Below are 27,352 nucleotides of genomic sequence, written 5' to 3' on the forward strand. Positions count from 1 at the left end.
TGCCCGCCGACTTTTCCAGGTTTATCTGTTTGGTAGCTCGTTTCCTGTGTCCCAATCTTCAGACTCTAAACAACTCTGCAGCAGGCTTAGCCACGGAGCGACCCCAGGGCTGGCTCTCCAGCAAGCCTGTGCTGGACACGCTGAGCAGATTAGATGCCTGATAGCACAGGAGACTCAGACACCAGCCAGGGCAGGAAATTGGCTGCTTGCTCTACTATCGCCTGCATCTCTGTGCAGAGGCACCGACAGCTGTGGCTGCTCCAGAATGGCCTGGCCTCCCAGATGGGCCCCTCCCACCAGTAGCCGGTGCTCTGAGTCTGGGGCGGGGGCAGCCTGGCTCCTGGGCTCCCCTGCCAGTCCCTCAGCACTCGGAGCTGAGAAGCGCAAGAGGGGTCTGGACTGGGTAGCTGTCAGGAAATGCAAATCAGAACAGAGAGGCAGCAGCCCAGGCCAGGTAAGACCCCACAGTAGGGGGGGCAGCAAGGGCAGTGAGCATAGTCCCGGAATCATAACCGTCTCTTCATCTTTAATACTGCCCATGCAGGAAGTGCTCAATGCTGAGTCCAGACCACACTCAGGGAAACCCAGGCAGTGATTCAGCCTCCCTAGAGCTTGTGAGAATATGTGAGGGTTGTTCAGGAGAGGAGGGAGACAAGCATTCTATACAGAAGGAATGGGGTGTGCAAAGGTCCTGGGGTACATGGGATCACAGAGTACAGGAGAGAGGGAAGACTGGTATGACAGGTAGAAGAGACTGAGTTGGAGGAGAGTGGGAGGAGACCTCAGTGGGCCAGCAGCCCCTGGCCAGCAGATCCTTGTAGAATGTGGTCCTCTCTGTGGAGCAGTGGGCAGCCATGCAAGACTATTGAGCTGAGTAGAAAATGACTGGATTTGTGTTTGCAAAGACTGTCACACAGAGAAGAGATTGAAGCCAGCCAGAGCAGGGTAGGAAGGCCCATCAGGAAGCTTTTCATAACTAAGTGAGGGACAGTGGCACAATAGTCTCAGACGGGGAGAGGAATGAAGGGATGTGGAGATGTTAGGGAGGTGTTTGGATTGCTCATCACAGACCCAAGGGACGTGTTAAGGGCTGGGACATCCCTCCTCCAGTGGGTCAGCCCTGGGTACAGAGCCCTGCTGTGCCAGAGGCCTGGAGTGCAGTGAAGCTCACCTAAGCTGGTCTTTGCTCTTGGGAAGCAGGGACACTGGACACTGGGCACTGGGCACAGGAAAAACTGCTGGTCCAGTAAGTAAATGTGGATTTCTGAGATGGCCAAGGATGGTGAAGAGGCAGGGGGATGGGAAGGGGCATGAGAGACTCCATCCACCTGGTAGGGAGGTGGTGATTCACCAAGAGACATGCCTGGTGACAAGGGCCTGGGCCAGCAAGCTTTCCAGGCAAGGCTATGGAGGAGAAGGGGACAGTAGGGACAAAACTCCAGGAAGGGGACACTTGGTGGCATCCTCAGTGATGGAGGGCCTAAAGGAAGGGGTGGGTCTGGAATGAACAGGGCGTCCCTCCTGCTAGGGCTCAGGGTAGCCTGTGAGGTCCTGACCCAAGGACGGTGAATGTGGCTTTATGGGGAGATGGGGCCTTTGCAGCTGTGACTGGCTAAGGTGAGGTCATCCTGGAGCAGGGCTCACCCAGGGACAGAAGAGAAGACGCCCTCAGCAGGAGGCCAGGCGCACAGCCAAGGAGCACAGAGGACTGGCACGCTGCAGAGACGTGGCCACAATGGACCTTGGGGTCTGCACCCTCCTAAGAGGCCTCTGCCTGTGGTTGAAGAGGAGCACCAGTTCCTGGCAGGCATGGCCTGGGCCCAGGAACGCACCCTGCTCAGGGTGGCCACGTGCTGGGTGCCAGAGGAGACATGTGTCCTGAGTAAGCCAGCACCCGGGACCTGACACAGCAGGCAGCTGTGCTGTGGGCCCTAGTCCTGACAGGGCCTCGGGAAGCAGGACTAGGCTGGTGGTGAGCCCTGGTCCTGACTGGACCCTGGGGAAGCAGGACTAGGCTGGTGGTGAGCCCTGGTCCTGACTGAGCCCCAGGAAACAGGACTAGGCCAATGGTGAGCCCTGGTCCTGATGGGGCCTGGGGACCAGGACTAGGCTGGTGGTGAGCCCTGGTCCTGACTGGACCCTGGGGAAACAGGACTAGGCTGATGGTGAGCCCTGGTCCTGGTGGGCCCCCAGGAAGCAGGACTAGGCCGGTGGTACGCCCTGGTCCTGATGGGGCCCCGGGAAGCAGACAGGGTCTATCTTCTGGACTTCCTCTCTCCTGCACCTCGGGCAGTGGTCCTGTGGGTGTGTGAAAGCTGAATACTCAAGAAAGTTAAGAATCAAAGAAGTAAGAAGGCAGGAAGGGGGTGTAGGGCAGTGACAGTGGAAGGGAACGGATATGAGGCAAACAGCAGTTGCCCCCCCGCCAGAGCTCAGCATCGCTGTTAGGCCACTCAGCCCATTACTTGGCCCAGCATGTCTTCTGCTCCTGGCGCCCATCTTGGAAAGCAAGGTGCTGCTCTTTCCAGCCATACAGTAGATGAGGAAACTGATGCTCACAGAGGCACGTGGCTGCCCAGAACACATAGCTGGCAACATTGCACGTGGCTTTGGATACAGACCAGGCTGGCCTGTCGCCTCCACTTTTTGGCGAGAGTCCCTGGCTGATGGTTGGAAACCACTGGGGCATGAGGGAAGCCATCTCCCCAACCCTGCAGGCCCCAGGTCACCCTGGATTGTCAGGACTCAGGGATAGGCCTGAGGGTTGGAGGTCCAGGTGGTCAGGGAGGCCAGGGATCAGGAAAGCGCGGAGGCTTCCTCAGAGGCTCCTGACTACTCCGTTGTCTCCAGTGTGGGAAACAGAGATGCTTAGGCTGAAATGTAGCCTGGCTTCCAGAACTGGCCCTGGCTTTCCCACGGAGAGGGCCCAATGCACAGGTGGGCAGGGAGTCACCTGCTGCTGCCATTCCTTGGATCTAAAGACGCAGATTCAGCTGGGTGTGATCTCACCATGCCAGTGAGAAGAAACCCAGTCAGAGAAAGCTCAGTCGTTATCCCAAGCCCAGCGGATCCCACCAGTGACAGTGACGGCATTGCTACTAAGCCCTGCTCGGGGTCTGGCTCTCCTTCCTGTCTCTGCTCAGGCAGGCCCGCAGCAGAGCACAACCCGCCTTTGATCTCATGAGGCGGGTGGTTCACTGCTCTTGTGTTCCATGTCCCAGCCTGGCCGTCCTGGGGAAGGAGCCTCTCGACACTGACAGGCTGCTTAAGAGCTGGATATAGATGTCACTGCTGGACAATGAAGCCTCCACAGGCACGGGTTTGGGAGGGGAGTCTGTTGTATGTGGTAGACGCGTGCCCTCAGGAGGTGTCCCGTTGGGAAGTGGAAGCCAGAGGTGACACATTTGGTGGGACTCCAGCCTCTCTCTGAGGATCCAGACCCAGTGCTCCAGGGATGGCCAGCATCAAGACCACTGGCGGAAGGCAAGGAGGGCTGTGAAGTGTCCCCAGGAGAGATGCAGATGGTTCCTTGCACTGGCCAGAGGCAGGAGCCTCCTCTGGGGCAGAGGTGGTCCTGGGGCCTGAGAGCCCCAGGGCCAGGTGGGGAGTAACTTCTGGACACCACAGGAAGGTTTACAAAGGCACTGACCTGCAGAATGTCCCTCACTGGGACCACAGAGGTGTCTGGGACAGCAGAGAGTGGGGAGGGGGCAGACTCTCAGGTTCAGATCCTGCTGACCGCTGACCACACGCACTCCAGCTCTCTGGGCCTATTTCCCCTTCTCCTGCCTGGGTTGTCATGGAGGTGGGGACATGGCAGCTCCGGGGTGCTTCCAGAATGTGGCAAACCTCAATCGCTTGGAGCTGCCCAAGGTGCTGAGCCTGGCTGGGCAGGCCTAGGACAGGCACTCCAGGAAAGCATGTTTGCAGTTGTTCTACAGCAACAGGAAGGCTGTGTGTCAGCTGCAGGTGGGCATCTCAGATGACCACCACCAAGGGCCGCTGGCCTGAATCAAGGTGCTTGGGTGATGTCACCCCCAATAGTATCTCCTCATCTTGTGCTTTGCTGAGAGCCACAGCCGAGTTGGAATGATGCATGGCATTTTTGCCAGAACCGAGTGGTTGAGAGGTGACTCAGCAAGCCAGCTGTTGAGATGATGATGGTTACGATAAGCTGTGTATTCAATTGTATATTAGACACCTGCTGTCCGCCTCGGGCGCCCCCTACTTTGGAGTTCTCGCGGGGATTCCTGGAGAGTTCACGTTGGTTGGGGAGGTGCGGGAGGAGGGATTTCCGGTTGGTGGTTCCTGGATGGGCCCCGTGGGTGGAGTGGGTGGAGTTCGGGGGAGTTCCGATAATAAAGGAGTCCCTGTTTTGAACCTACAAGTGCCTCATGGCGGCTTGGTTATTTTGTGCCCAGCCAGACTGTGGCAGTGCTTCTGCATTTGGTTCAGTTCTCAGGCAGGTGCTCACCATGTGTGTCAGAGAGTGTCCAGCATTTCTCAGCTGGCACCCTGCCAGCCCACCAACCACAGGAGGGGATGCCCCTTTATGTGGTCCGCTAACCTCGACGTGTGTTCACGGGTGTCACACGCAAACTCCGGGGGCCAAGGGGTGGGACGACTCTCTGCAAAATATGGGGAGGGGTCTTCTTGGAGGGACTCCTGGCTGCTGCCACCATGTGGTCAGGGATGCCTTCTGGGCAGGAAGGAACTGAAAGGCCCCCTCAGAGAAGGAAAGCCCCAGGGTGGGGACAAGAGGGGTGGTAGAGAGTGGGCACAGGGGCCAGGTGGTGAAGGGCCAGTCCGGACACCTGTGGGCCCTAGGGAGGAATGCAGATCGCAAGGGCAGAGGAAGCAGCACAGCAAGACAGGGGTGGAGGTGGCCTCCCGCGGTTGACCACAGACCTGAACACAGCAACGCCACCCCTCCACCCATCTGTCCATAGAGGGTCTCCATGGTGACCGTGAGGGGATGATGAACTGGCAGTGCAGGGTGTCCCTGGATCCCCTTCACTTTGTTCCGACTGTGTGGGCCGAGGGTGGAATGGAGAGCACCCTGCATCCTGGCCAGCCCTAGGCGCCTCTCGGCTGCTGGACAAGGCCTGAAGCTGCGTTGTGGGTCCCAGCAACAAGGCCCTCCTCAGGCCGTGTTTTCCTGGGTTGTCAGTTTCTGTTCTTGAGTTGTCAGCAGTTGGGATTTCAGTGGTTTTACTTCTTCTTCCCATTGTTACATTTCTGTCCACTTCCTATGGAACATGTGGCTGTCAAGTCATGTAAACCTGTTGACCACAGACCTGAACACAGCAAGGCCACCCCTCCACCCATCTGGTGTCACACTGCTCTCCTGGGTCTCCTGCTGGTCAGAGATGAGCCCTCGGGCCACACGACTGCACTGCAGAACAGATAACCCGAAATGGCCTAGTCATCCCTCTTCCGCGCCCCTCCCCCCTGCCAGTGTGTGTCCCCAGGGGCTCACCTGCCTGTGTAGAAAGCAGGGCCCCTCCTGGACCCCTGAGTGTCCAGTCCCTCTGCCACCCATTGCAGACCCCAAGGGGAGCTGTGGCCTGGTTTCCTGCAGGAGCTCCTTGGTCTTCTCAGACTCCTTGGTGCAGGCTGCAGACAGACAGAGCCTGGAGGCCTTTGTTTCTGTACCCTGCCCTGTCCCTTCCCCCTGAGGCTGTATGCTTGGGACAGGGGAGAGGAAAGGAGGAGATGTGAGGGTTGGTGGGAGCAGGAAGCCCTGACCAGCACCTGGGAAACACTGACCTGCAGTCCGGGCCTCTACAGACCAACAGGCGCAGGTGATGCGTTTAGGAGATCAGCGCCCACCCGTGGTTGAGTCTGTTCTGGTGCCAGGGTGACATGTTAGCCTGCTTTGTGTTTGGGGTCCCATTGCGGGGAGGCTGATTCATAGCTGGCCTCTGAGTCCTCTTTCCCAGCTCCATGGTTTCAGCCTTCCAGCCCATCTCTCTCCTCCTGTCTGCTACCTGTCCACTCCCTCCTGACCCATCTTGGTGTCTGACCCCCCCCCCCCCCCCGGGGAAGTTTGATGAGCGCCATCCTCAGCCAGCATGGCCTACCAGGAGAGCTGGTGTGCGCCTACTGCCTGGGTTTGCCTTTGGGTTTGGCAAAGCGTGGGCCTGGTCTTCTCCTGCCTCTCACTCCAAGTCCAGCTCCCTGCAGCCCCATGTGGGTCTCCCTCCCCAGGGACTTCCACAAAGCTGGTGTTCAGCTCTGTGTGCACACGGAAGCAGGGCCTCTCCAGATGGGGGACTTGGGTAACATTCACCAGCATGGGTCACAGCAGGCTGCCAGTCAGAGCTGGTTGTGGGTCACAGCAGGTTACAGGTCATAGCAGGTCACAGGTCACAGCAGGTCACAGGTCACAGCAGGTTTTGGGTCACAGCAGGCTACCAGTCAGTGCTGGTCTTGGGTCATAGCAGGTTGTGGGTCACAGCGGGTCACGGGTCATAGCAGGCTGTGGGTCACAGCAAGTCACAGGTCAGCAGCATGTGGGTCACAGCAGACTGTGGGTCACAGGTCACAGGTCACAGCAGGCTACGGGTCACAGCAGGCTGCAGTATAGCTTCGAGCAAGGCCGTGAGTCTCGGAAGGGCACAGAGCAGGCGGCTGTGTGAGGGCCGTGTCCAACTGTCCTTTACCCTGTCTCGTCATGGGCTGGATGTTCAAGTCTGTGGCCTCAGGGATCAGGGGAGGAGGACTCTGAATAAATGAACAAATGTGCAAAGCCGTCCACCCTGTGGACATTCAGGGACAGGCAGTGGGAGTGGTGTGTGCCCAAGGCCCAAGGTGAGATGGTGGCATCATGGCCCTGGGCAGAGGCTGGCCTCAGTGTCGGGCAGGAGCACAGGGCGAGAGTGCAGGCCGACACTGGGGCTGGCCACAGAGGCGCCGTGGCCCTGGGGAAGTCTGGAGCTGTTCCATGTCAACAGACAGCCCTGGTGTCCTTGAGAGGCATGGAGGTGGCTCTGTGTGGGGCCACCTTTGGCCACTGTGGAGCAGGCAGGGCTGGCGGCAGGAGGGTGTGCCTGGTGTGGGTGCGGCCAGGGAGGGCTGACTGGGTGCAATGGACCTGGCAGGAGGCAGTTAGCACTCGGGTTGGTGCAGGCCAGACAGAGAGCCCTGAGGACTCAGAGGCTAAGCGAGGGGACGGCACCAATGTCGGCTGCCAGCCCCTGTCCTCAGAGCTGAGGGAAGGACGGGGCTCTGTTGAGACGGCGCGAGTAATCCTCAGCCCTCCTCTGAGAGAGAGAGCCATGCCCACCCCTGGGCCAAGCAAGCTTCCTGTGCACCCAGGTGGGGTGCCAATTGGCAGTGGGTGAAGTGGGAGGGCGTGTCTGTGCCCCGAGAAGCTCCGTCCATCAGAGACGCATAGGGCATCGGCTATCCAGGGCTTGGAGGTCACAGGAGATTAGGCCCTGCTGGGCCTCAGGGTGAGGTGGTAGGGTGACAAGGATGTCAGAGAGGCTAGTGTGAAGGGCAGGGCAGGGACATGGCTTGGGTGATGTGGTGCGACAGGCAGGAGCCTGGCTGGGAGAGCCCCAAGTGTCTGAGGGGCCATGGGACAGGCTGGTCCTCCTGAGGCCTCCCCGCGAGGCAAGCAGACAGGCTGCACTGAGGGGCACGGGCTTGGAGGCTCAGCCGTGCTGGACTGGGACCTTAAGGCAAGGGGTCTGGGCTCTCATGCCTCTGTGCCATGTCACCTCGCACCCCAGGAGGTGAGCAGTCTCCCTCTCTTGGCCTGGAGCTGCCGTCTCCCCTTCACTGTTGCAGCATGAGGCCTGCCTTGCCCCTGAGCCTCTGTGGCTTATGCTGGGTGACCATGAGTTTGTTTCTGATGAGGCCTCGAGAGGAAATGTGTCTCCTCTCCCAGGTAACCACCTTCCCAACAGTAGATGAAGACCCCTGGGCCATGGTCAGGCCCAGCAGAAGTGCAGAGAACTAGCTGGAAGGATTTGTCAGACAGCTGTCCTGGGAGTATGGCCACGCAGCCCTGCTGTGTTCTAGCCGTGTGACTCGGGTGAGGTGCTTGGCATCTGTTGTGAAACGGCAACTGCAGCACCTGGCTCTGGGCACAGAGCAGGAGAACCTGTGGACCCGCAGAGAGCCTGGCACACAGAAGGCACCTCATGATCCAGGGCTGCCGTCCTGTCCATCTCCACGTCGTAATGACACAGCCATGTACCCTCTTGTCCTGGCCAGCATGGGAGAACTCTCAAATCTGCCCAGGAGTTCAGAGCATCCTGACCACCAGAGCAGAGGGGAAGCGAGGTCATTAGGAATTGCTAAGCCCACACTGGTGGCCAGAAGGCAGTGTGTCAGGGCCTTGTCACAGGAGGGTCACAGCAGACACTAGCCCTCCTGCCCTGGAAACAGACTCATGCCAGGCTCAGAACAGGGTGGGCAGCCCTTTGTCAGAGGTTTCCCACCTGGGATTCAGCAGGCCACAGACAACAGCTTTGCTCCTGCGCTCAGCATGCAGGGACCTGTCCCGTCATGTTCCCTGATGGCACAGAACAGCCACTGTTTACCCAGGCTGACTGCGTGCGTCCTGTAGTGGATCAGTGACGACAGAGTGCATGGGAAGCTGTGCCCAGCAGTGTGCAAACCCTGTGCAAGGACACGAGCGCCTGACGAGTTTGTGTCCTTGGGTCCTGGAGCAGCTCCCAGATGCACAGGGAGGCTCTGTGTGCCCTCTGGGTGTCTTCTGCTCATAGACCAAGGGGATGGCCCCTTGCAGTCTAGTGTGTTGGGGTTCTGGTACCTGACGTACGCCTGTGTCTTATGGGTGCCCTTGTCTGGGGGACCTCTGTCTCCCGAGCATCCTGGGTTCCTGTGAGGGTTTCCATGGCAACAGAGCAACTACAACTCGTCTGTGGGAAATTACAGCCCTGGAGTTCACCAAGCAGCTTTGGAGACGTTAGAGGGGTACAGAGGTCACCCCCAACACCACACCCCAGGTGACTTCACTCTTGAATGCCAGCAAATAACTCGCCCGCTGCGGCTCTCTGCAAAATGCCTCTCCCATCCTGGGGCAAGAAGGCCCTCTCCAGATGCTCACAGGCAGAGGGGCTTCTGGCCGGTGGGGGGTGTCAGGAGGAGCACTGAGGCCTCTCTGCCCCTCTCGGCCCCTCTCGCCCCTCTCAGCAGGGCCGCCTCTGCCTGCTCCTGGGAGTGTCCACAGCCTCAGGAAGCTGTCCCCTGCTTCTCACTGAGGGGAGCCTTTTTCCCTATGAGTGGTGAAGGCTACCAGCCTCCAAGAGTCTAACTAAGTGAAGATAATGAGGCTAAAAACAAATAAGATCACAAAATAATAAATAAACAGAAAGGGATAGCCAGCCAGCCCAGGAGAACAAGGAAGGCAGGCTGTGACCCAAGCCCCTTGTGCTGGGCCCTCCTTGTGTTGCTGGTGGCTATGTAGGACCCTCAGATGTCAGGAGCCCTAGGGAGAGCAGGTGTGGGACAGGAGACGGGCATGCCAGGCTCGTGTCACTGAGCCACATCCCCAACCTGAATCTCCTCACTTTTTAGGGAATTTGAACTTTCACCTTAAAGATCCAAATCTCAAAATATTGACAACAAAGTCAATTTTTTAATAATATATATATAAAAAAAGAAGAAAACTGAATTGAATTTGACATGGGCCCCTTCTGGTCTCCTCCCTTTGGACCATGTGGCCAGTGCTTCCTGTGAGAGTCCCTTGGTCTGTCGTGTGCCCCCGCATGTGAGGTCATTCCTCAGCATGTGCTCTTGTGGCCAAGGCTGGTCGTGGTCACTGAGTGTGCTGCTCGGGCCTCAGCGGCTCTGATGCCCTCCCTGTTCTGCTGCAGGGCTTGGTGGTGACCAGCCACGGGGCACAGACAGGAGCAGTCTGTGCTCAGAGCTAACATATGAGTGCTGGAACTGGGCCCTGGGGCTTGGACTCTGCCTTTTGAGCAAAGAGGGGGGGGGATGTCCTGAGGCCGGGACACGCCCCAGGAGCACACCCCTTCACTCAGCTCCAGAAACCTGGCCTGAATGACACTCCCTTAGGACTCTTCCTGCGGACTGTGACCTCTGGTCCACGGGAGCCACAGGTGGGGCCAGAGATGGAGCAAGAGGCCACGTGGGGGGCGTGGGCCTGGGGTGGACATCCATGTAGCGGTGGTGTGACTGCAAGGCTTCACTGCCTGTCCCCTGTGGTAACCGTAAGGTCCTCCAGCTGAAGTGGGAGCCCCAACCCGGAGGAGAAGGGGTGGCCTTGCAGAATGTCCACCAGGGGAGAGGAGCGGGCACCCTCATGTCCGGGGACCGCAGAGGCCCTGCAGCTCTGGTCCGATGCTCCCAGCACTGAACACAGAGGCAGGGGGTGGGGCCTCGCTGGGCCAGAGTTCCCAATCCACTCTGCCTCCTATGGGGACACCGGCCGTGGAGAGGGGGTGAGGGACCAGAGCTGCTCTTGGGGGTGGCGGGAGAGGCAGTGTGGCTGGTGGAGCATGGTGGGCTGTGCCGGCGCTCAGGGGCCTCCTGTCCCCACAGCACATGCGTGAGGCTGCTGAACGGCGGCAGCAGCTGGAGTTGGAGCATGAGCAAGCCCTGGCTGTCCTCAACGCTAAGCAGCAGGAGATCGAGCTTCTGCAGAAGGTGAGGCTGGGTGGGAGGGGGCGGGAGGGGGGCGGCGGGGGTGCATCGTGGGCTGCAGGGCCCCTCCTCCCTGCAGGTCCCCCGTGTCTTTACTCTACCCTGCTCTGCCTTCTCTTGGGCTGCCTGGAAGCCACATCCGGTGGTGCACAACTGGGTGTCCACCCTGGGAGGCCCGGGAGGGTGCTCTGACCCATGCCTGGCACGGACTTGACCGCTTCGGCTTTGGGGAGGAGCCACCTGCAGCACAGACCCCAGTGACAGTGCAGAGATGTCCACCCTGCCACCCCGCCTGGAGTGCACCGTGCCAGAAATGCAGAACAGGGTCCCAGTGTTGTTGTGTGGGGTGGGGATGGGACCTCAGTTCCACCAAGCACCCATCCAACTGCCACGCTTGTGTGGACTGCGGCATGTCCGTACCGTGGCCCAGTTGGGCACCACTGAAAGGGGAAACTTGATTTGTGTCTGCTGTTGGCACGGTGTGTTATTAAGTGAGCAAGTTGGTGAGCAGTATTTATAGCAAGATTGGGAGGGGGGGAGGGAGAGAGAGAGAGAGGGAGAGGGGGAGAGAGGGAGAGAGAGGGAGAGGGAGAGGGGAGAGGGAGAAGCTGAGGGAGGGAGGGAGAAGCAGAGGGAGGGAGGAAGAAGAGAGGAATCAAGAGAAAGAGGAGGAGAAAGGTGAGACGGACAGCAGGGAAGGAGAGAAGCAGGGACCAGCCAGCCAGGAGTCAGGTGCGTCCCCAGGCCCCTTTGACTGGTGGGCTAAGGATGGTGGCCCTGCCCTTCAATGTGCTGTCTCACAATGAGTAGGAAGTCCCTCTTGCAGGAACAAGGGGCTGGCTGGCCCCGAGGAACTAGAACTATTCTAGACCTGAGAACAGTGTCTCCCCAATGCCCAGTGTCCTGGCTCCTACCCATTCCTCGTCCTGGCAGGACAGTGGGCCCTCCGGCAAGAGCACCTGGTTGGGGCTAGCAGAGGGATGAGACCCCAGAGGGCTGTGGTCACTGCTCATGGCTCATGGCCCTGGCCAGGCCTTGGGTCTCCACGGAGGCCCGTAGCCATCCACGACCTTTCTAGTCCTTGACCTCACAAGGGCCACGTGATGCTTCCCACCAGGGCTGGGGGTGAGAATCGCCACTGTTCTCCTCCAAAGTTGATTAGCAAGGGCTGGGGCAGCAGCCAGATGATTCCTGGTGGCCTTCCTCCAGTCGTTCCGGAAGCCTCCTTCCAGGGGTCGACTTCACCAAGCCAGCGCTGATGGGAACCCACAGAACCTCCGTTGCTGCCGCAGAAGTTGGCTGTCCCCTGGTAACCACGTGTGTGGTGCCTGGGAGGAACCCTGCTGGGTTGCAGGTGGAGGGACATACGGCTCTGGTCTTCTTCCATCCTGCCCGGGGGGCCTCCCCCATGGCCGGGAGGGAACCTGCATTCATTCATGTCAACGGGGAAGCCACATCCCCAGGCTGGCCCCGTCTGACACACAGAAGTCTGCAGAACTGCAAGTACTGACCAGCAAGGACTCTGCTTCTGGACAGTGATGAAGTATCTGACTCCGAGGAGGAGAGCAGACTGCTCCTGGTCAGCCTCTCACTTTGGCACCCACTTTCCCTCGCTCTCTGTTTACTTATTTTGTGTGGCTCATGGTTCTCTCGATTTTTGGATGCATTGATGCTTCCTCTGGGGGAGGAAGAGAGACCAGATGAACTATGGACGCACCAATTGTGTAATTTCTTGGAAATTCTGAATCTTAAAGCAGAGACTGACCGTCAAGTGAAATGAGATTGGTGAGGTCTCCCTGGAGTCCACTTCCCAGCCAGTTCCACCCTGGATGTCTGTCAGGAGGCCTGGGCTGACCGTCCACCTGCTCACTTGTTCATCAAGGACTGGTGGCCCCTGGCTGCCACTCAGCTGGTCCTGGGAAAGGGGTGGCGTTGTCCAGGGAGCCTGGCCTCAGCCCAGTGGGAGCAAGTGAACACACACTAGGACCAGGCAGCCCGAGCCATGGCAGGCGCCCCGCGGGAAATGCAGAGAGGAGTGGAGGTGTGACAGGTGGTGGCCGTGGGTGGCGGTGACATCTAGTGAGCAGAAGATGCCCCCCTGCCACGATCCAGGGAAGGACTCATGTCCTCAGCAGGAGCAAGCTCAGCACGATGGAGAGGACAAAGGCCAGGGAGGCAGGCTGTGGGCATCGAGGGGACAGGGCTTGATCTTGGACTGCAGGCACAGAGCTGGAGCCTAACCCTCAGGCTACCAGGAAACTGGCATCCAGCCCAAGACGTTCTTGTCCCCCCACCAGGATAACAGTCAGTCACCGTGCTTGGCCTGTCCGGGCCCTGCGGGGGTCTGAGGGGTGCTGACACAGGAGAGCTACCTGGTGTCTCTGTCCACATCCCCGAACCCTCTTGGAGCCCATCCTCTTCACACCACCAAGCAGCTAATTACCCCATGTGTGGACTTCATGCCCAGGGCTTGGTTCTCTGCCCTCATTTTCTCTGACCCAGAGGCCCCGTGTGCACAGCAGGCTTCCAGGACCGTCCCAGCCTGGCTCTGTCCTGTCCACACACCTCTCTAAAATCACCCTCTAACTGAAAGCTGGTGACCTCACCTGGCCCTGGGGGCTTAAGCCCCACCTGTGTGTGGCCTCCTGGGTTTGGGTCTCAGCCCAGATGCCCCCTGGGAGCCCCAGTTCTTTCCCCAGGCTCTGGGGCATCACCAACCTCCCGCCCCACTGACCCCCGACCCCTGTCCTCAGCACTGCACACCTGCCGCCTGACCTGGCTCTGCAGATGGTGGCTGTGTCCCCTGGTCTAGCTCTGGCTTCCTACTGGAGTTAATTGCTGCCCTGGTCATCGCCCGCATCCCACGCCCAGTCCCAGACTCCCGGCTGGAGCCAAGAGCTCCTTCAGGACCGTCCTTGCCCTCCCTGATCCTCAGCACCCACATTCCCCGAGCTCCTGCTGGATGGAGCCCTGGCCTCTTCCTGCAGGCCAGGCTGCTCCGGAGGCTGCATGCGGAAAGGGGTCCCGGGAATCCCTCTCTGCTGGACCTTCCGCCCTCCAGATCCCAGGAGCCCTTTCTCTGGACGCAGAGGGTGCATGAGCAGCCAGGAGTGTGTCTGGAATGTGGCTGGGTGCTGTCCCTTCCTGGCATGTGGCTTCCTCTGGGGCCACTTCTCCAGCCACAGCCATCCTGAGGACAGGCTGGACACGCAGACAGCAAAGGCCAGGGAGCAGGGCCCATCGCTGGTGCAGGTGCCTTCCTTTCCTTGGTGGCCCCTCCCCCTTACAGTGTGGGGCTGGGGGAGGCCGTGACACTGTGCCAAGGCACTGCTATGTTGAAGGGCAAGCAGGCAGAGGGACCCAGAGGGAGCGCTCACAGGGCCTTGCTGTCACTCAAGGGGCATGAGCACCTCAGGTCAGCAATGCCCAGGGACACGGCCAGGCCAGACAGGGTCAGCCTGGGCTCTGGATAATGCTGCACTGAAGGATGCATCTGCAAGGGACTGGCATGGCCCTTTCCGCAGAAGACTGGCCTTTTTGCCTTTGCTGGACCACCAAACCTGTCCCCTCTTGGGGCTTTTGTCTAGAATGCAGGTCCCCAGGTCATTGCAGAACTGGCTTATTTTGTCAGGGAGTCTGTGCTCTACTGCCCATGTGGTACAGGGCTTGGGACGCCAAATGTGCCCGCTTGTTCCTGTGCTTGCCTTTTGTCAGGACACAGCGTCCACATCCCAGGGCCTTGCCTGACACATAGTAGGTGCTCAGGAGCATCTGAGGAAAGCTTATGGTCAGGCCAGAGTACGAGGACAGGTGCTAGATTCGAATCCTTCCATGCCCATGGATTGAATTCGCAGCCCCCCCCCCCACAGCCCCCAAGAGCTGTGGGCACAGGACCCTGCATGTCAGCAATGGGAACCTGAGGACAAAAGCGGGCTAAAGACATGGTGACAACTCCGAGCCCTTCTCTCTAGGCCAGAGAGACCCCTGGAGTCCACCAACCCCCTGTTTTGTGGGGGTTTCAGTCTTGGGTGGGCCACGTCCAGTCCTACAACCACCTATGGAATGAGCAAAGAGTTTCCATTTTAAAAATGCATCTAAGGATCTGACCAGGTTGACTATTGTTTAAACTTCTTGTGGCTGGCGAGCTGATTGTGGTCAGTTTCAAGGCTGTTGTTGAGATGTCAGAGCTGGAGAGGCCGCGGCCTCGTACTCTGGCTCAGGCCACCTCCCTGGGATATGGGAGGCCATATCCTGTTGTTTGGGGAGCAGGCGCGGGGCTCTGCACTTCTCCAGACACACTCGGGTGTTGATGTATGTTGCCAGCTTGCTGAGCCTGCCCAGGGCAAAGGCGGGGTACCCATGGAGGCTCCACGGGTTCCCAGGGTCTTGTTTGCTTCCTGTGGAACTGACTTGAAAGACACTGATGAGGGCCCTTGGCTCCTCCGTCATACCAACCCACTGCCATGGCCCCTGGGCAATTCCTGTTCTGAGTGTCAAGGGGATTGTGTTGCTCTTGTGCCTGCATGGCTGGCTTGGAGCCTCTGCTGCAGCCTCCTGGGCAGCTGGTCCTGGGACAGCAGCCCCTCCTTCCAGCCTCAGGGGCCCAGGGTGCCCAGGGGCCTCAGTCCTCTGGAGTCACACCCTCAGTGTGGTCCATTCTGCAGGGTGGTACCTGCAGGCCCGTGGATGGGGCCCTGGGAGGGAGCCTCGCTCACTGCTGCTGAGATTGTGCAAGAACTTGGCTCTGCCAGGTTCATCTGTTAACTTTTGTTCTAACTGATTGTCCAGTGGTCCAGCCTGCAGGCAGCCTGACAACATGAGCCTACATTTCTATCCAGAGCCCAGGACTGAATTGCTGCCAGCCTGGCTGGGCGGTGCCGGCCGCCTTGGCACTGCCCTGTGGGCCTGCCGGGCGAAGGCCTCCCGATTCCACGGATGCCACGGGGCATTGTTTGTGCAGGCCCGCAGGTCCCCTGACCACTGGCCTTTTTCACATTCTGTTATTTATTATGGCTCTGGTGGGTTTTTCTGAGAAAGGAACAATTTTGAGCACTTGCCATCTGGGCTGGCTGGAGAAGAGCATGATTGACAAGCGGAGTCCCGGTCACTTGCCTGGCTCTCAGCCCCTCCTGGGAGGCGTGGGAGGATGCTGTGGGCGTGGATGGACCCCGGGAAGTGCCAGCCCTTTCTCATGCTAGTTGGTGCCAGGACCCAGGTCCCCCTCTGTCCACCCACACACAGTCTTCCCAGGGAGAAGCCGCAGCTGCGAGGACAGTGCCTACTTGCCTATTTGTGATGGACGATGCCCCAGACGTATTTCTCCAGGCTGAACAGTGGGTCTCAGCTGAGCATGGGGTCTTTCTTGGTGCCCGATACTCCTTCTCCAGATATCAGTGCTTCTGCCTTGGGAGTGTCTGAGCCCACTGAGCCCTGCAGAGTGGGGTGCACAGTGGGGGTGGTGGGGGGTGCACCCAAGGAGCCCTGGTTCTCAGACCCCCAATGAGCTTCCATTTCTCCAACTTTACAATGAGGGGTGCCATGGTCTTGATGGTGGATGACGGTGTTCATTCAAGGACTCTCGTCTTCAAGAGATGGAAAATCCACAAAGGAAATCTTGTCCTCACCAGTAACTGGAAACCTGACTTCAGATATGGCTGATCCAATGCTCAAACCGGCTGGTTCCGACATAGCTAAATCCCAAGTGCCATTAGAACTCATTTCTCTCTGGATCGGCTCCCAACCTTCTCTAGGGTGACTCATTCTGGGTTTCCCCGTGGTGGACCCTGGCCATGCCAACCTGGCTCCAATTTCTACTTCCCTCAGGTTATGGCCAAAAAGGGAGAAATCTCCCTCCCTCCCAGAAGACCCAGGCCAAGTATCATTGCTCAACTTAGGCTTCGTGCCCCTGCCGATGCACCAGTCTTTGAGAGTGTGGGACCTTGCTCATTTCCTCAGGGCAGGGGAGGGTAGATCCCAGCAACTTCAGGGGCCTTCCAGGAGAGGAGGTGATCTTAGGTCATCACGATGCTGGAGCGTCCAGGTCGGAGAGGACAAGGAGCAATGTTGCATTCCAAGGTTGCAGGAGTTGCCCTGTGCAGGGCCGTGGCTGTCCTGAGCCCGGAATGTCTTTGGTGACATTTGTAACATTTCCTCTGTAAGACCCCCACTCATGGCCCCTCCTTCCAGGCCAGGGAGATCTCAGCCCCTGAGCTGTTTGGGGTCACTCTTGCTGTTCGCCGTGTCCCTAAGGGTGAGGATGTGGAACCCGACAGCATGTGATGGCCTTGGCAGAACCACTCTGCTCTTTGGGGCTCAGCGTCCTTCCCTGGGCCCCTCTCAGGAACAGGACAAGACCACCCACCCTCAGGCCCAGCCACATCCCAGGGCCCACAAGAGCATCAAACCCAGCCAAAGCCGCTCCTGGCCCTGGGGGAGACCCTGGGAGCTAGGGGCCCCATCTCAGAGCCACCAGCCCCTCCTTTCCTCTGACCACTGCTCTTCTCTCTCTCCATGCGGAAGGCTCAGGTTGAAGCTAAGAAAGAGCACGAGGGAGCCGTGCAGCTGCTAGAGGTGAGTGGGCCACGTCTTTCTGGGGCCATGTCCACCTTTACCCCCAGGGCGATGTCCACCTTTTCCCCCGGGGACACTGGATCATGGAGGGGAGAAGCCCTCGGCCACACAGCTGGCGTCAGAGCTCCTGTCTCAGGGGCTGCTCTTAGGGGAAAGCCAGGACTGGCCCCTGCTGGCCTGGGAATGGTCCCTAGGACTGTGGGCGAGCTCTCTCTGGGCCTCCTGTCCTCTGGTGGGTGGTGGGAGGACGTTCTTAAGGTGTGGCACCAACCATGGGGAGGCACTTATAGGATCAGATAAAGGACAGCCTAGCAGTCAAAGTGGTCATTGCCACCAAGGCACTTCCAAGGGTACCGTCCTCATGGGAGTGACCTTTTTCAGCCCCCCAGGGAGGGGGACTTGGAAGGAAAACTGCTGGGCTGGGTGGCTTCATGGCAGTGGACACTGCTTGCCCTGGCTTTTGGTACAAGGCCAGCCTCCTCTGCAGAAGGTGGACAGGCATCAAGGAAGGGCTCTTGGGGTCATTCTGGGGACCTTGGCCACCTGTACTCTTCATGCATGCGGAGCAGCCGGAGGCCTGAAGACAAGGGCATACAGTGAGCCACCCGCTAGGGGTAGGCAGAGTGGACTGCCCAGCGCCACTCCTCCTGGCCACCAGCCCCCAGCGAGTCCAAGCTCTCCAGATAATGGTCAGGGTCACCCCTTAAGATGGCCTGTCCCTACCTCCAGGGAAGAGCCTCCACCAAAAGCAGCATGTGCACCCTTGTGTGGCCTGGGGGAGGTTCAGTCACCGTCACGTACATGTGAAGTTGATTTTCCAGTGTGTCCTTTAGTGAATGGGTGTCAGGGTGCCATGTGAACAGGGTAGGAAACACAGCTGGGAGACTGCCCTCCCCAGGCCCCGCTGCCCCAGAAGGCCAGGCCCCGCCTGCTCCACCCTCCCATGGCTGCAGCCCCTGCCTCCAGGCCCCCAGAGCTCGTCCCTGGGGCTCCCCACTGGGGCTTCCCCTGGGCTGTGCTCAGGGTCTGCTGTAGCCCCTCACCGCATGCTTTGACAGGCGAGAAGCATGTGCCTGGGTAGGGCAGAGGGGAGGGCGGCGTGGCTGCTGGGAATTGTCTATTCACAGTGTCTTTTTGTGATTGTGTCTCGCTTGGCTCCCCACGCAGAGCGCCCTGGACAGCATGCAGGTACTCCCAATAGCCCTGCCCCTGCCCGTGTGCTGGTGCCCCTCAGCCGAGCCCCGGGCCAGCCCTGCCCTTCCCCTCCCTTGGGCTCCTTGAGGTGCTGCTGTGGGTGGGGCTATGGGCTCTCAGCTTGGGGGCCCAGGAGCTTGCACTATCCTGCAAAGTGCTGTCCCCTGGACTGTGGGGCTGGCCCGGGGCCTATGCTCTCCTGTGTCCTGCCAATGCTGTCACATAGTCCTGTGAATTCAGATGACCAATGGGGAAGAGAGGTTGTTACGATGATCTGGTCCTTTGGCAGCCACGGGACTGGGAGGGCACAGCTCAGTGCCCAGAATTCAGCACGGGTCATCCGAATTCACACTACACCCTGGGTGCTGTACCCTTCTGTCCTGCCTGCCCTGTGCCAACAGCAAGCTCCCTCCACGGCTGAGCGGGAAGCCTGGTTCTCCATGGGGAGTGGAGGTGGAATATGAGCCGTACTGTCCCTGGAGCCGGCTTTTGGGCATTTTGCAAGCCTCTGAGCCCACTTAGCATTCAGAAAAGGGCCAGCTCTTCTCTGCTGGAGGAGGGTCCTCAGGTGGACCCAGACCCCGTGGTCTTGGCATCTCCTGGAAGCTTGCCGGAGGGGCAGACTCTGGAGCCTGGGATGGGTGTCTGTGATCTGTGTGCCCCCCAGGGATGGAGGCCGCAGGGTCTGGTGACATTATTGGAGAGTCCAGGGCCCGAGGCCGCAGGGTCTACAGAGTCCAGTGTTGTTGTTGGAGAGGCTGCCAGGCCAGCTGCTGGGAGGAGGGGATCTTTTGGGGGTGCGGTTCTCTGAAGCCTGGTTAGCCCATATTCTGGCTGTAACAGAGCTCCTCCCCCCGCCCAAGCCACCTACCTATCTCCCAGGATTGAGATATGGATGTAAATTGGACCCTGATGTAGACAGCACTCCGCTAGGTACAGAGAGGTCCGCGGAAGCTCACCTGGGAGGACTGACCCTGCCCTTAGACGCCGCGTGCGGAAGTCCAGCCTTGGGACGCTGTAGCCCTGTTTCCTGGAGTGTGAGTGGGCAGCGTGCAGGTGGAGCCAGTCCCACATGAGCCCCAAGAGCCTGGCGGCCAGGAGCCCCACCCTGCTCCAGCTTCCTGCGGCCCCTGCGGGGAGGACAGGCTGTGTTCTGGCAAAGCTGAGTCGGAGGTGGTGGGACTGCAAGCCCCACGCACAGCTCCACTTGACTGAGGCCCTGGCCTGCCTGCCTCATCCCTGCCACCTGCAGTCCCAGAGTCACAGCACCAGAGCGGGGAGCGTGACAGAACTTAATCTTTAAAGCCACGGATGAGGTTGTCATTCTCTCATTTCACTGGTTAGGCAATCACGGCACAGAGACCTGAGCCACTTTCCTGGGGACACACAGCTCATAATTGGCAGAGCTGGGTCGTGAGGGCCAGTCTGCCCAGCAAGGTCACCTCCTAAGCACTGAGAAAAGTCCTGCAAGGAAGAGGTTCCCTGGACGGCAGTGCTGCCACACAGCACTTACCCAGTTCCCCTGTGATGGGCATCAGGAGCAGGCCTGACTGGCCAGAGGCAGAGGGACGCCCTGTGATGACCTGAATTTCCAACAGCTCGGTGCACTTGAGGGGAAGCTGCCAGCTGGACAGGCCTGGGCATTGGGCACAGATCAGTTAGAGACCCAGCCTGAGGTGCCACCCCAAGTCCTGCGCCTTGTCCATTCAAGCATGGGGCAGCTCAGATACACAAGCCAGTCCACACCTCCTGAGTATGTCCAGTCCCACCAACAGTTGCCTGTCCTTGCTCATGCTTAGGAGAGAGCCGGTCACCTCATGGGGACACTGGCATGCTCATTAGCACACCCTGGGATCAGTGGAGACACAGCCAGCCATGGCTCCGGGAAGTGTGGCTCTCCAGACAGCTGTGGGCCCTCCCCAAAGGTGGGATTCTCAGCATGGCCATTTGCTGTCCTGGAGTGGACGCCCCACTCACTGGGCCAAAGGACTGTGAATTACAGATTGCAGAGCCCCAGTCCCAGGACACAGTGATTGGTGTGTGGGGACCTGTTTGGGACAGCTGGAGGTCAGCAGGGCCACAGGGCCACACAGCCTGCCCTAATTTGCCACTGGACCTGCAGACGCAGGGACAGGACTTGCACTTTCAGGATCGCTGCGTACAGCCCTCAGCCCCCTGCCTCCAGTGGCCCCGGCCCTGCCAGACCCTTGAAGCTTAGAATAAAGGGTTTCACCCTGAGACAGATCCCTGCATCCCTTGAAGAACTGGAGTTGGGACCAGAGCGGGCTGGACAGAGCCACACCCGGGCCATGCTCCCCTCCTCCTGTGGGCAGCCCCATGCCATCGGCTGCACTGCAGAAGGCACCATGCACCACTCACAGTCAGCTCCCAGCACCTGCCCAGGACCTCTGAGCTCAGCAGGCTGGAGCTCCACAGTCTTGTATGGGTACCGGCAGGAACAGCACACCTGACACCACTACTGGGGCCAGAGGCTCGCAGTCCCCGGCCAGTGATCTGTACCGTGAAGACTGGACACTCCCTCTGCCCTCTGAGATGAGTACCGTGTAGCCCAGAGCTTCCTGCCGACACTCTGCCGTGCCTCATCACCTTGGCCACTTTCCACAAAGGGAAGCAGAGTCCAGCCTCCTGTGGACAGGACAGCCTCAAGGCCTTGCATCTCACACCTGCGGGGACCTGGGGAGTGGGGCCTTTGGCTCAGTGCAGGACGATCCCGTTGTTGGAGGCCTGGGGGCCAAGTCGAGCCCAGCTCCCTCTCTCCTGAGAGCCCCCGTGCTGCTCAGGGAGGCCGGCCCCACCCAGACTTCCTCTGCCTGTGAGCCAGGGCCCTCAGGCTTCCTTGGCAGGCTCTCCACTGGACAGACTTCTTCTGTGGTGACCAGCCTGTGTGGACACCTTCTCTGCGCCACATTCTAGACCCAGTGCTGAGCAGGTGGGACCGACACAGGGGCAGACGTACCCAAGGGCCCACAGCCGCAGGCCCTGGCATGAGGCATTCCTGGGTGCAGAGTCCTGTGCAGGCTCATGTGACCTCAGCTGTGCTCATGTCCCTGGGTGGGACATAGCATCCTCCAGCACTGGCCGTCCATGCACTGCTGTCCTGGTCTTCACTGTGGCTGCCCGGCCTTGTGGTGTCGTAGTTTTAAGACACTATTTACTTTTTGAACCTCTTTATTTTGAAGTACTTTAGAGTCACAAAAGCTCAAAGGCTTCCAGAGTCACAGAGTGTTCACTGGACCGCAGGGGAGTCGGCGGGGATCTGGTTCAGGGGCAGGGCCGCCTCCTTTGGACCTTTCCAGGGTCCACTCACACTCCTTTTCTGGTTCTGGTCACAGTTGTGTGGAATTTGGTTGCATGTCTGGGCCCCGTGACCATGACGGCCAGGAGCATGGTCGGCCGTGCCACCTGAGGACGTCACACCTTCCCATCCGGGCCCTGAGGACCATGGCTATGCTCATTTCAAGGGCTCCTCAGAAGACACCTCTGTGGGCACCGCTGCAGGGGGGCTGGGGGCAGTGGCTCTCCTGGGGCACCGAGAAGTACCTGGAGCTGTCTAAACCCGGGTTCCAGTTCCTCCATGCACCCCAGGCGTCTCACCTGGCACACAGGTACCTGCAGCCTCTGGTGCCTCCGGTGAGCTCAGGCCCTTCCCAGGCCCTTCCTGTGATGGCATGTGGCCGCTGTTCCCAGGAGCCCCTGTCTGCCAGTGTCTCAGGCCCCAGAACCTGACGTCACCGCGGCTCACCCCAGGCTCTGGCTCTGTGCCTGCCTCAGCCAAGGCAGCCATCCTGGGCAAGCTCATTCAGATTTTTTAAGAAGAATCCTGCTGATTTTTTTTAATGAGTTGGAGAAATTAATTATAGGCTCGGGACATGTTAGGTTTATTTTTAGAAATCCATGATCTCAGACACAAATAGCACTTCATTCTGGACGGAGGAACCAAGGGGCTGCAGCTCCAGCGGTGGGGGAGGAGGGGAAGGGTGGGGGAGGGAGGAGGGGGAGGGGGAGGGAGGAAGGGGAGGAGGAGCCGCAGGGAAAGCTTGCCGCAGCTGGCACAGGTGCCTCCAGCCTCCGCTCCCACTTTCCCTCGGGCCTCAATAAAACAGACATCTGTTGAGCGCTGCCTGCATACAATGCCTGGCCCATGCCATGGGCTGGGTGTGGCAGGAACCCAGCAGATGAAGACCTGACCTGGAGGTGATGTTTTAGCAAGGGGCAGATGATGTGCAGAATCAGCGCTGGCACAGACAGGGCGTCCCAGCTGTCCTAGAGTGGGGGACAGCAGGACAGGGTGTGCACACAGATGGCACAAGCCATGCTATAGGAACATGGTAGCTGCACATCAGGACTTCCCGCTTTGCCTCGATTTGTTTATTAAGCACCGACTGTGTACCTGATGTACCGAGAGGCACTGAGGATGTGTCTGAGAAGCAGGACGTGAAGGCGCAGGGCTTTTGCGGGTCCATGGAGACATACGAGGGACAGGATGGGAGGTGGTGGGTGCAGGGAAGGAGGAGTGTGGGGCAGGGACCACCTCCCCCTCCACCTGGGCACCGGCCTTGCCTGGTGCAGGAACTCCTGCAGCAGGAGGGGATGGGGAGGGGGCTTCACTGGTGCACGCTGGCCCTGAGCGTTGGGCAGCCACAATGGGGTCAGGAAGCAGCAGAGAGCAGAGAGGCTCGGAGGCCGGCTACGGCCTGGCCCAGGCCTGTGCCTGAGGAGGGAGCTCGCTGGGCGGCCCTTCTCCTGTGTGTCCCTGAGGGAGGCTCTGTCTTTGTGAAGTGGGCAAATGGCAGCGAGTTTGTTGACCTGTCCAGCAGAAGGACATTCCTTATTCTGCTAGAGGTGGTGCCCTCTGGGGTGGGCATTGCAGGTGGGTCAGCCACCATGCTGTCCCAGCCTGGGCTGGTCATAGCCTCATGCTACCCACCTCCACCAGCTGCAGCCAGGCATGCCCTGGGTGCTGGCCACACTCAGAGCCTGGAGCAGCTGTGCTGGCTGTGAGCTGTGCGTTCCCGGGATTCTTGGCACCTGTGCTTTCTCCTGTGGCTGACAGCCGGCTGCATGCAGAGCTAGGCATTGGGCTGGGACTTCCCATGAGGTGGGTAGATAGGCCTGCCATGCACACAGCCCACAGTCCTGGCCACGTGGGCCCCCAAGGCCTCCTGCTGACTGACCCCCTCCCACCTCTGCTGTGCAGTGCAAGGTTCGAGAGCTGGAAGAGAAATGCCGGACGCAGAGTGAGCAGTTCAGCCGGCTGTCCCGGGATCTGGAGAAGTTCCGGCAGCAGGCCGGGAAGATTGACCTGCTAGGCAGTGGGTCGGTGGCCTCGCTGGACATCCCCTTGGCCCCCAGCAAGCCTTTCCCGCAGTTCATGAATGGACTAGCCACCTCCATTGGCAAAGGTGAATACTGGGCCTCCCTGGGCCCGGGGGTGGGGAAAGGATGTCTTCCGCCTCCCAGCCAGGCTGCATGGGCAGAGGCTTGGCAATGGACCCCACACAGCCGGGCTGGCCCTGCCCAAGGCTGAAGAGCACTGCACTGTGCACCTACGCCAGCTTCTCTTCCTCATTTCTTCTTTCTCCTCCCCTCTCTCCCTCCCTCCCCTCTCTCCCTCCTCCCTCTCTCCCTCCCTCCCTCTCTCTCCCTCCTCCCCTCCCCTCTCTCCCTCCTCCCCTCCCCTCCTCTCCCTCCTCCCCTCCCCTCTCTCCCTCCCTCCCTCCCCTCTCTCTCCCTCCTCCCCTCCCCTCTCTCCCTCCTCCCCTCCCCTCTCTCCCTCCTCCCCTCCCCTCTCTCTCCCTCCTCCCCTCCCCTCTCTCCCTCCTCCCCTCCCCTCTCTCCCTCCTCCCCTCCCCTCTCTCCCTCCTCCCCTCTCCCATTCTCCCTTCTCTCCCTCCTCCCCTCTCTCCCTCTGCTCCTCTTTCCTTTCCTCTCTCACTATTGTTGGATCCAGGGGTCTTGTACATATTAGGCAGGTGCTTGGCCGCTCAGCCACACACACCAGCCCTGGCTTAGTCCATGTCCTGTGTCCATTTGTCCACCCCAGGCTCTCTGTCCGGCTCTTCCAGGGTGGGCAGGGAAGAATTGCTGGCTGGCCACGGGGTCCCAGAAGAACAGAGGTTCTGCTTCTGCTGAACCTTCCAGCAGGTCTCCTCTGCCTCTGGTGAGGTGGTCTTGGCCTGGAGGCCGGGTGGGTGACGAGTCTGGGTGTGAGCCCTAGGGGACTCTGTAAGCAGAGCCACATGACAGGAGAGTGAGGTCTCTAAGGACCTCCCTGCAGCAAATACTGCACCCCAATAGAATCATCCCTGGAAACCCAGGAGCTGACAGCCCTACAAGGTGGGAAGAGGCCCCGCCCCAGCCCCCGCCCCACCCCGCCTCCCAGGGCCCCCCGGCCCTGCCCTCGCCTCTGGAGCCCCGCCCCAAGCCCCACCCCCACCCTCCTGGCCAGCTTTCTTTCAGGGTGGGAGCTGGGAACTTTTTGTGATATCCCAGAAAAAGTCACTGGAATTAGCACTTCTGTTTTCTGGAGCACACATGTCCCAAAGCTCGGGATCATTGGAGAGTGCACCTGAGAACCACCCCGTAAGGTCACTCTCACCCCTGATGCAGCATGCCAGACAAAACCTCTTCTCCCTCTAGAATTCCTATAGGTCTGAACAAGTGGAAGGTGACTGCAAGGTGACACTGCTGTGTGTTGGCCACCCATGCAGTTCGCTGGGGCAGGGCACCAGTCAGGACAGCCTGAATTCTGCTGCATTAACAACCAACCCCAGACCCTGGGGGCTTCCACCAGCTCCGGTCCATAGCCCCCACCCAGCGGTGGACAGTCACTTCCACTCACACCCCTTCCAGGGCCGTGCTTCCCCCGGTTGCCAGGGGAGGGAAGGATGTGTTAGTCTGGAGCAGGGTGCCTGCTGGTTTCTGGCTGGCTTCCCGGGGCTTCGGGGCCAGTTCCCCATGACCCTTTCCCTTGCACTGCTGCCTGCCAAGCCATGCTATGGCTTCAGGGCCATGTGGCCACACGCAGGGTCCCCTCGCTGGACCCGATGTCCCAGCAGGGAGACGCTGCTGCTGTCCTAGGTGCCATCAGCCGTCACCTGCCCAGGGGAGCTCTGGGGCTCTGCCAGATGCCTTTCTAGGGATGCTTTCAGGTCACTTTATATCCCCGGGTCCTTCCTCACTCAGGAGCTGTCCCCGAGGTGTGGCCCGACAGAGGCTGGTCGGAGATAGCAGGGCACCCACCCTGTCCTGGTGCTAGCAGAGACCCTGGGGGAGGGTCTTCAGTTAGATCGCCTCTGGGTCTAACTGAAGGGGACACTGAGGCCACCGTGGGTCAAGCCCTCAGTGCCCCTTCCCAGCAGCCAGGACGGGGCTCCCTGCCCCCAGCCCGGGAGGGTGGTCAGGCCGAGCCCCGTTGTCCTCCAGTAGGGCTCTTGTCCAAAGTGCTTTCCAGCAGTCAACTTGACCCTTTGGCTAATTAGGACTCTTGGTCATAGTGACAGCAAAATCTAACTTACCCTGGTGTGAACCAAAAGGAAATTGTCCTCTGGCTTCAGGTACAGCTTGGTTCAGGGGCTCTGGCCATGTTACCAGGGTCCAGTCTGTCCTCTGAGAGCAGGCTCTGTTCTTGAGGGAGTTTCCTACTCCTGGTGGCAAAAGGGCTGCCGTGCCACTGAGACTCACAGTCCCATTCTAAGCCAAGGAAAGGGGAAGCATGTCTGTGGGGGCTCCCACTAAAGCCCTTTGACTGGAGCCCCTGCCATGAGCTACAGACCCCCTTTATAGCCAGGCTGCATGGCTCAGGGCCAGTGGTGGGCTCAGACTAGCTGTGGACAAGACGAGCTGTGTGGGCCCCCCGTGGCCCCCACAGCTGAGGTGGAAGAGGAAGGTGCCCAGGGAGCAGGTGCCACAGGCTTGTCTCATCTCCTCTCCTTTCCCTGACTATGGTCAGGTCACGAGAGTGCCCCTGGACACTACCCTGCGGTTGGTGACTATTCCCCGCTCTCAGGGGGCAAGCCGGAGCTGCTGTCCGCCAACCCCACCTTCCTGTCGCCATCGGGGAGCCCAAGATGCAGATTTGAGTCAGACGTGAGTCTTCCTGCCAGGCACCTGGCGCTGGGCCTCTGTGCATGGGGGCCCTGTCCATCCTGCCCAGTCCCACCTTGTCCTTCCACCCATCTTCCTTCTCCTGCCTCCCCTGGGTCCTTCCCTCACTGCAGCTAATCCCTGGAGCCTGTCCTCACTGCTGGCTAGGGGTGGCCTAGACAGCTCACTGATGGCTAGGGGTAGCCTGTGAGGGCCACTTTGGGCACACAGCTGAGGCCTGGTCTCTGTGATGGCCCCTGAGGCCGGGACTCACAGTGTCCAGCCAGCCTGCAGAGAGCAGTTCACAAGAGAGAGTGGGCCGCCCAGCGACGGGGCAGGGAGAGGCTCGTCCAGCCCAGGGAAGGGCCTGCTTGGAGGGAGCCGGACACTTGTGTGCATGACAAGGGGTTCTGACGGGTTGAACTGGGGCTGGGAGGTGGGCAGTGTGTCGCGGCCTGGGCACCAGGACAGTGTGGGTTTGTCTGGTTGAAGGCAGGGGTGACGTGGCCACCTGCTTCTACCTGGAGAGTGTTCAGGGAGATGAGGAGCCTGACCTCCAGGGGAAGGCCACTCCTGCTCCCGCCCCTGGGGCTGTCACTATGGTGTAAGGGACCATGGCTTCCTCAGGGGATGGCAGAGTCAGGGCTGCAGGACAGGGCGTCCCCTCCCCTCCCTGTTGTCCCCTCCTTGGGCACCATCAAACACAGAGGTGCCACCTCCGGAGGGCAGAGGACACAGGTACTCGTCTGTGCTTCAGCGAGCCACCCACCCAGCATGGCCAGGATTGCAGTCTGGGTCCTGAAGAGGCCCCTCAGGGCTTTCCTGGGGTTGGGCCTGG

At 59.8% G+C, this 27,352-nt stretch overlaps 1 protein-coding gene across 12 annotated transcripts in view; it reads left to right on the forward strand.

The window, feature by feature from the left end:
- The window catches only part of Rimbp2 (RIMS binding protein 2), a 201,945-nt gene that overhangs the window by 112,389 nt on the left and 62,204 nt on the right, over nucleotides 1-27,352 (forward strand). For 11 of the 12 annotated variants that reach the window (XM_026408035.2, XM_026408031.2, XM_077796061.1 and 8 more), the window contains exons 5-8: nucleotides 10,543-10,647; nucleotides 17,164-17,214; nucleotides 23,627-23,831; nucleotides 26,381-26,517. In XM_026408035.2, the coding sequence (XP_026263820.1) occupies nucleotides 10,546-10,647; nucleotides 17,164-17,214; nucleotides 23,627-23,831; nucleotides 26,381-26,517 (495 nt within the window). In that variant the 5' untranslated portion in view covers nucleotides 10,543-10,545. The remainder of the gene's footprint in view (nucleotides 1-10,542; nucleotides 10,648-17,163; nucleotides 17,215-23,626; nucleotides 23,832-26,380; nucleotides 26,518-27,352) is intronic. The other variant, XM_026408023.2, reaches the window with a different exon arrangement.

Source organism: Urocitellus parryii, chromosome 3, assembly GCF_045843805.1.
Source record: "Urocitellus parryii isolate mUroPar1 chromosome 3, mUroPar1.hap1, whole genome shotgun sequence".
In the NCBI taxonomy this organism is placed as follows: domain Eukaryota; kingdom Metazoa; phylum Chordata; class Mammalia; order Rodentia; family Sciuridae; genus Urocitellus; species Urocitellus parryii.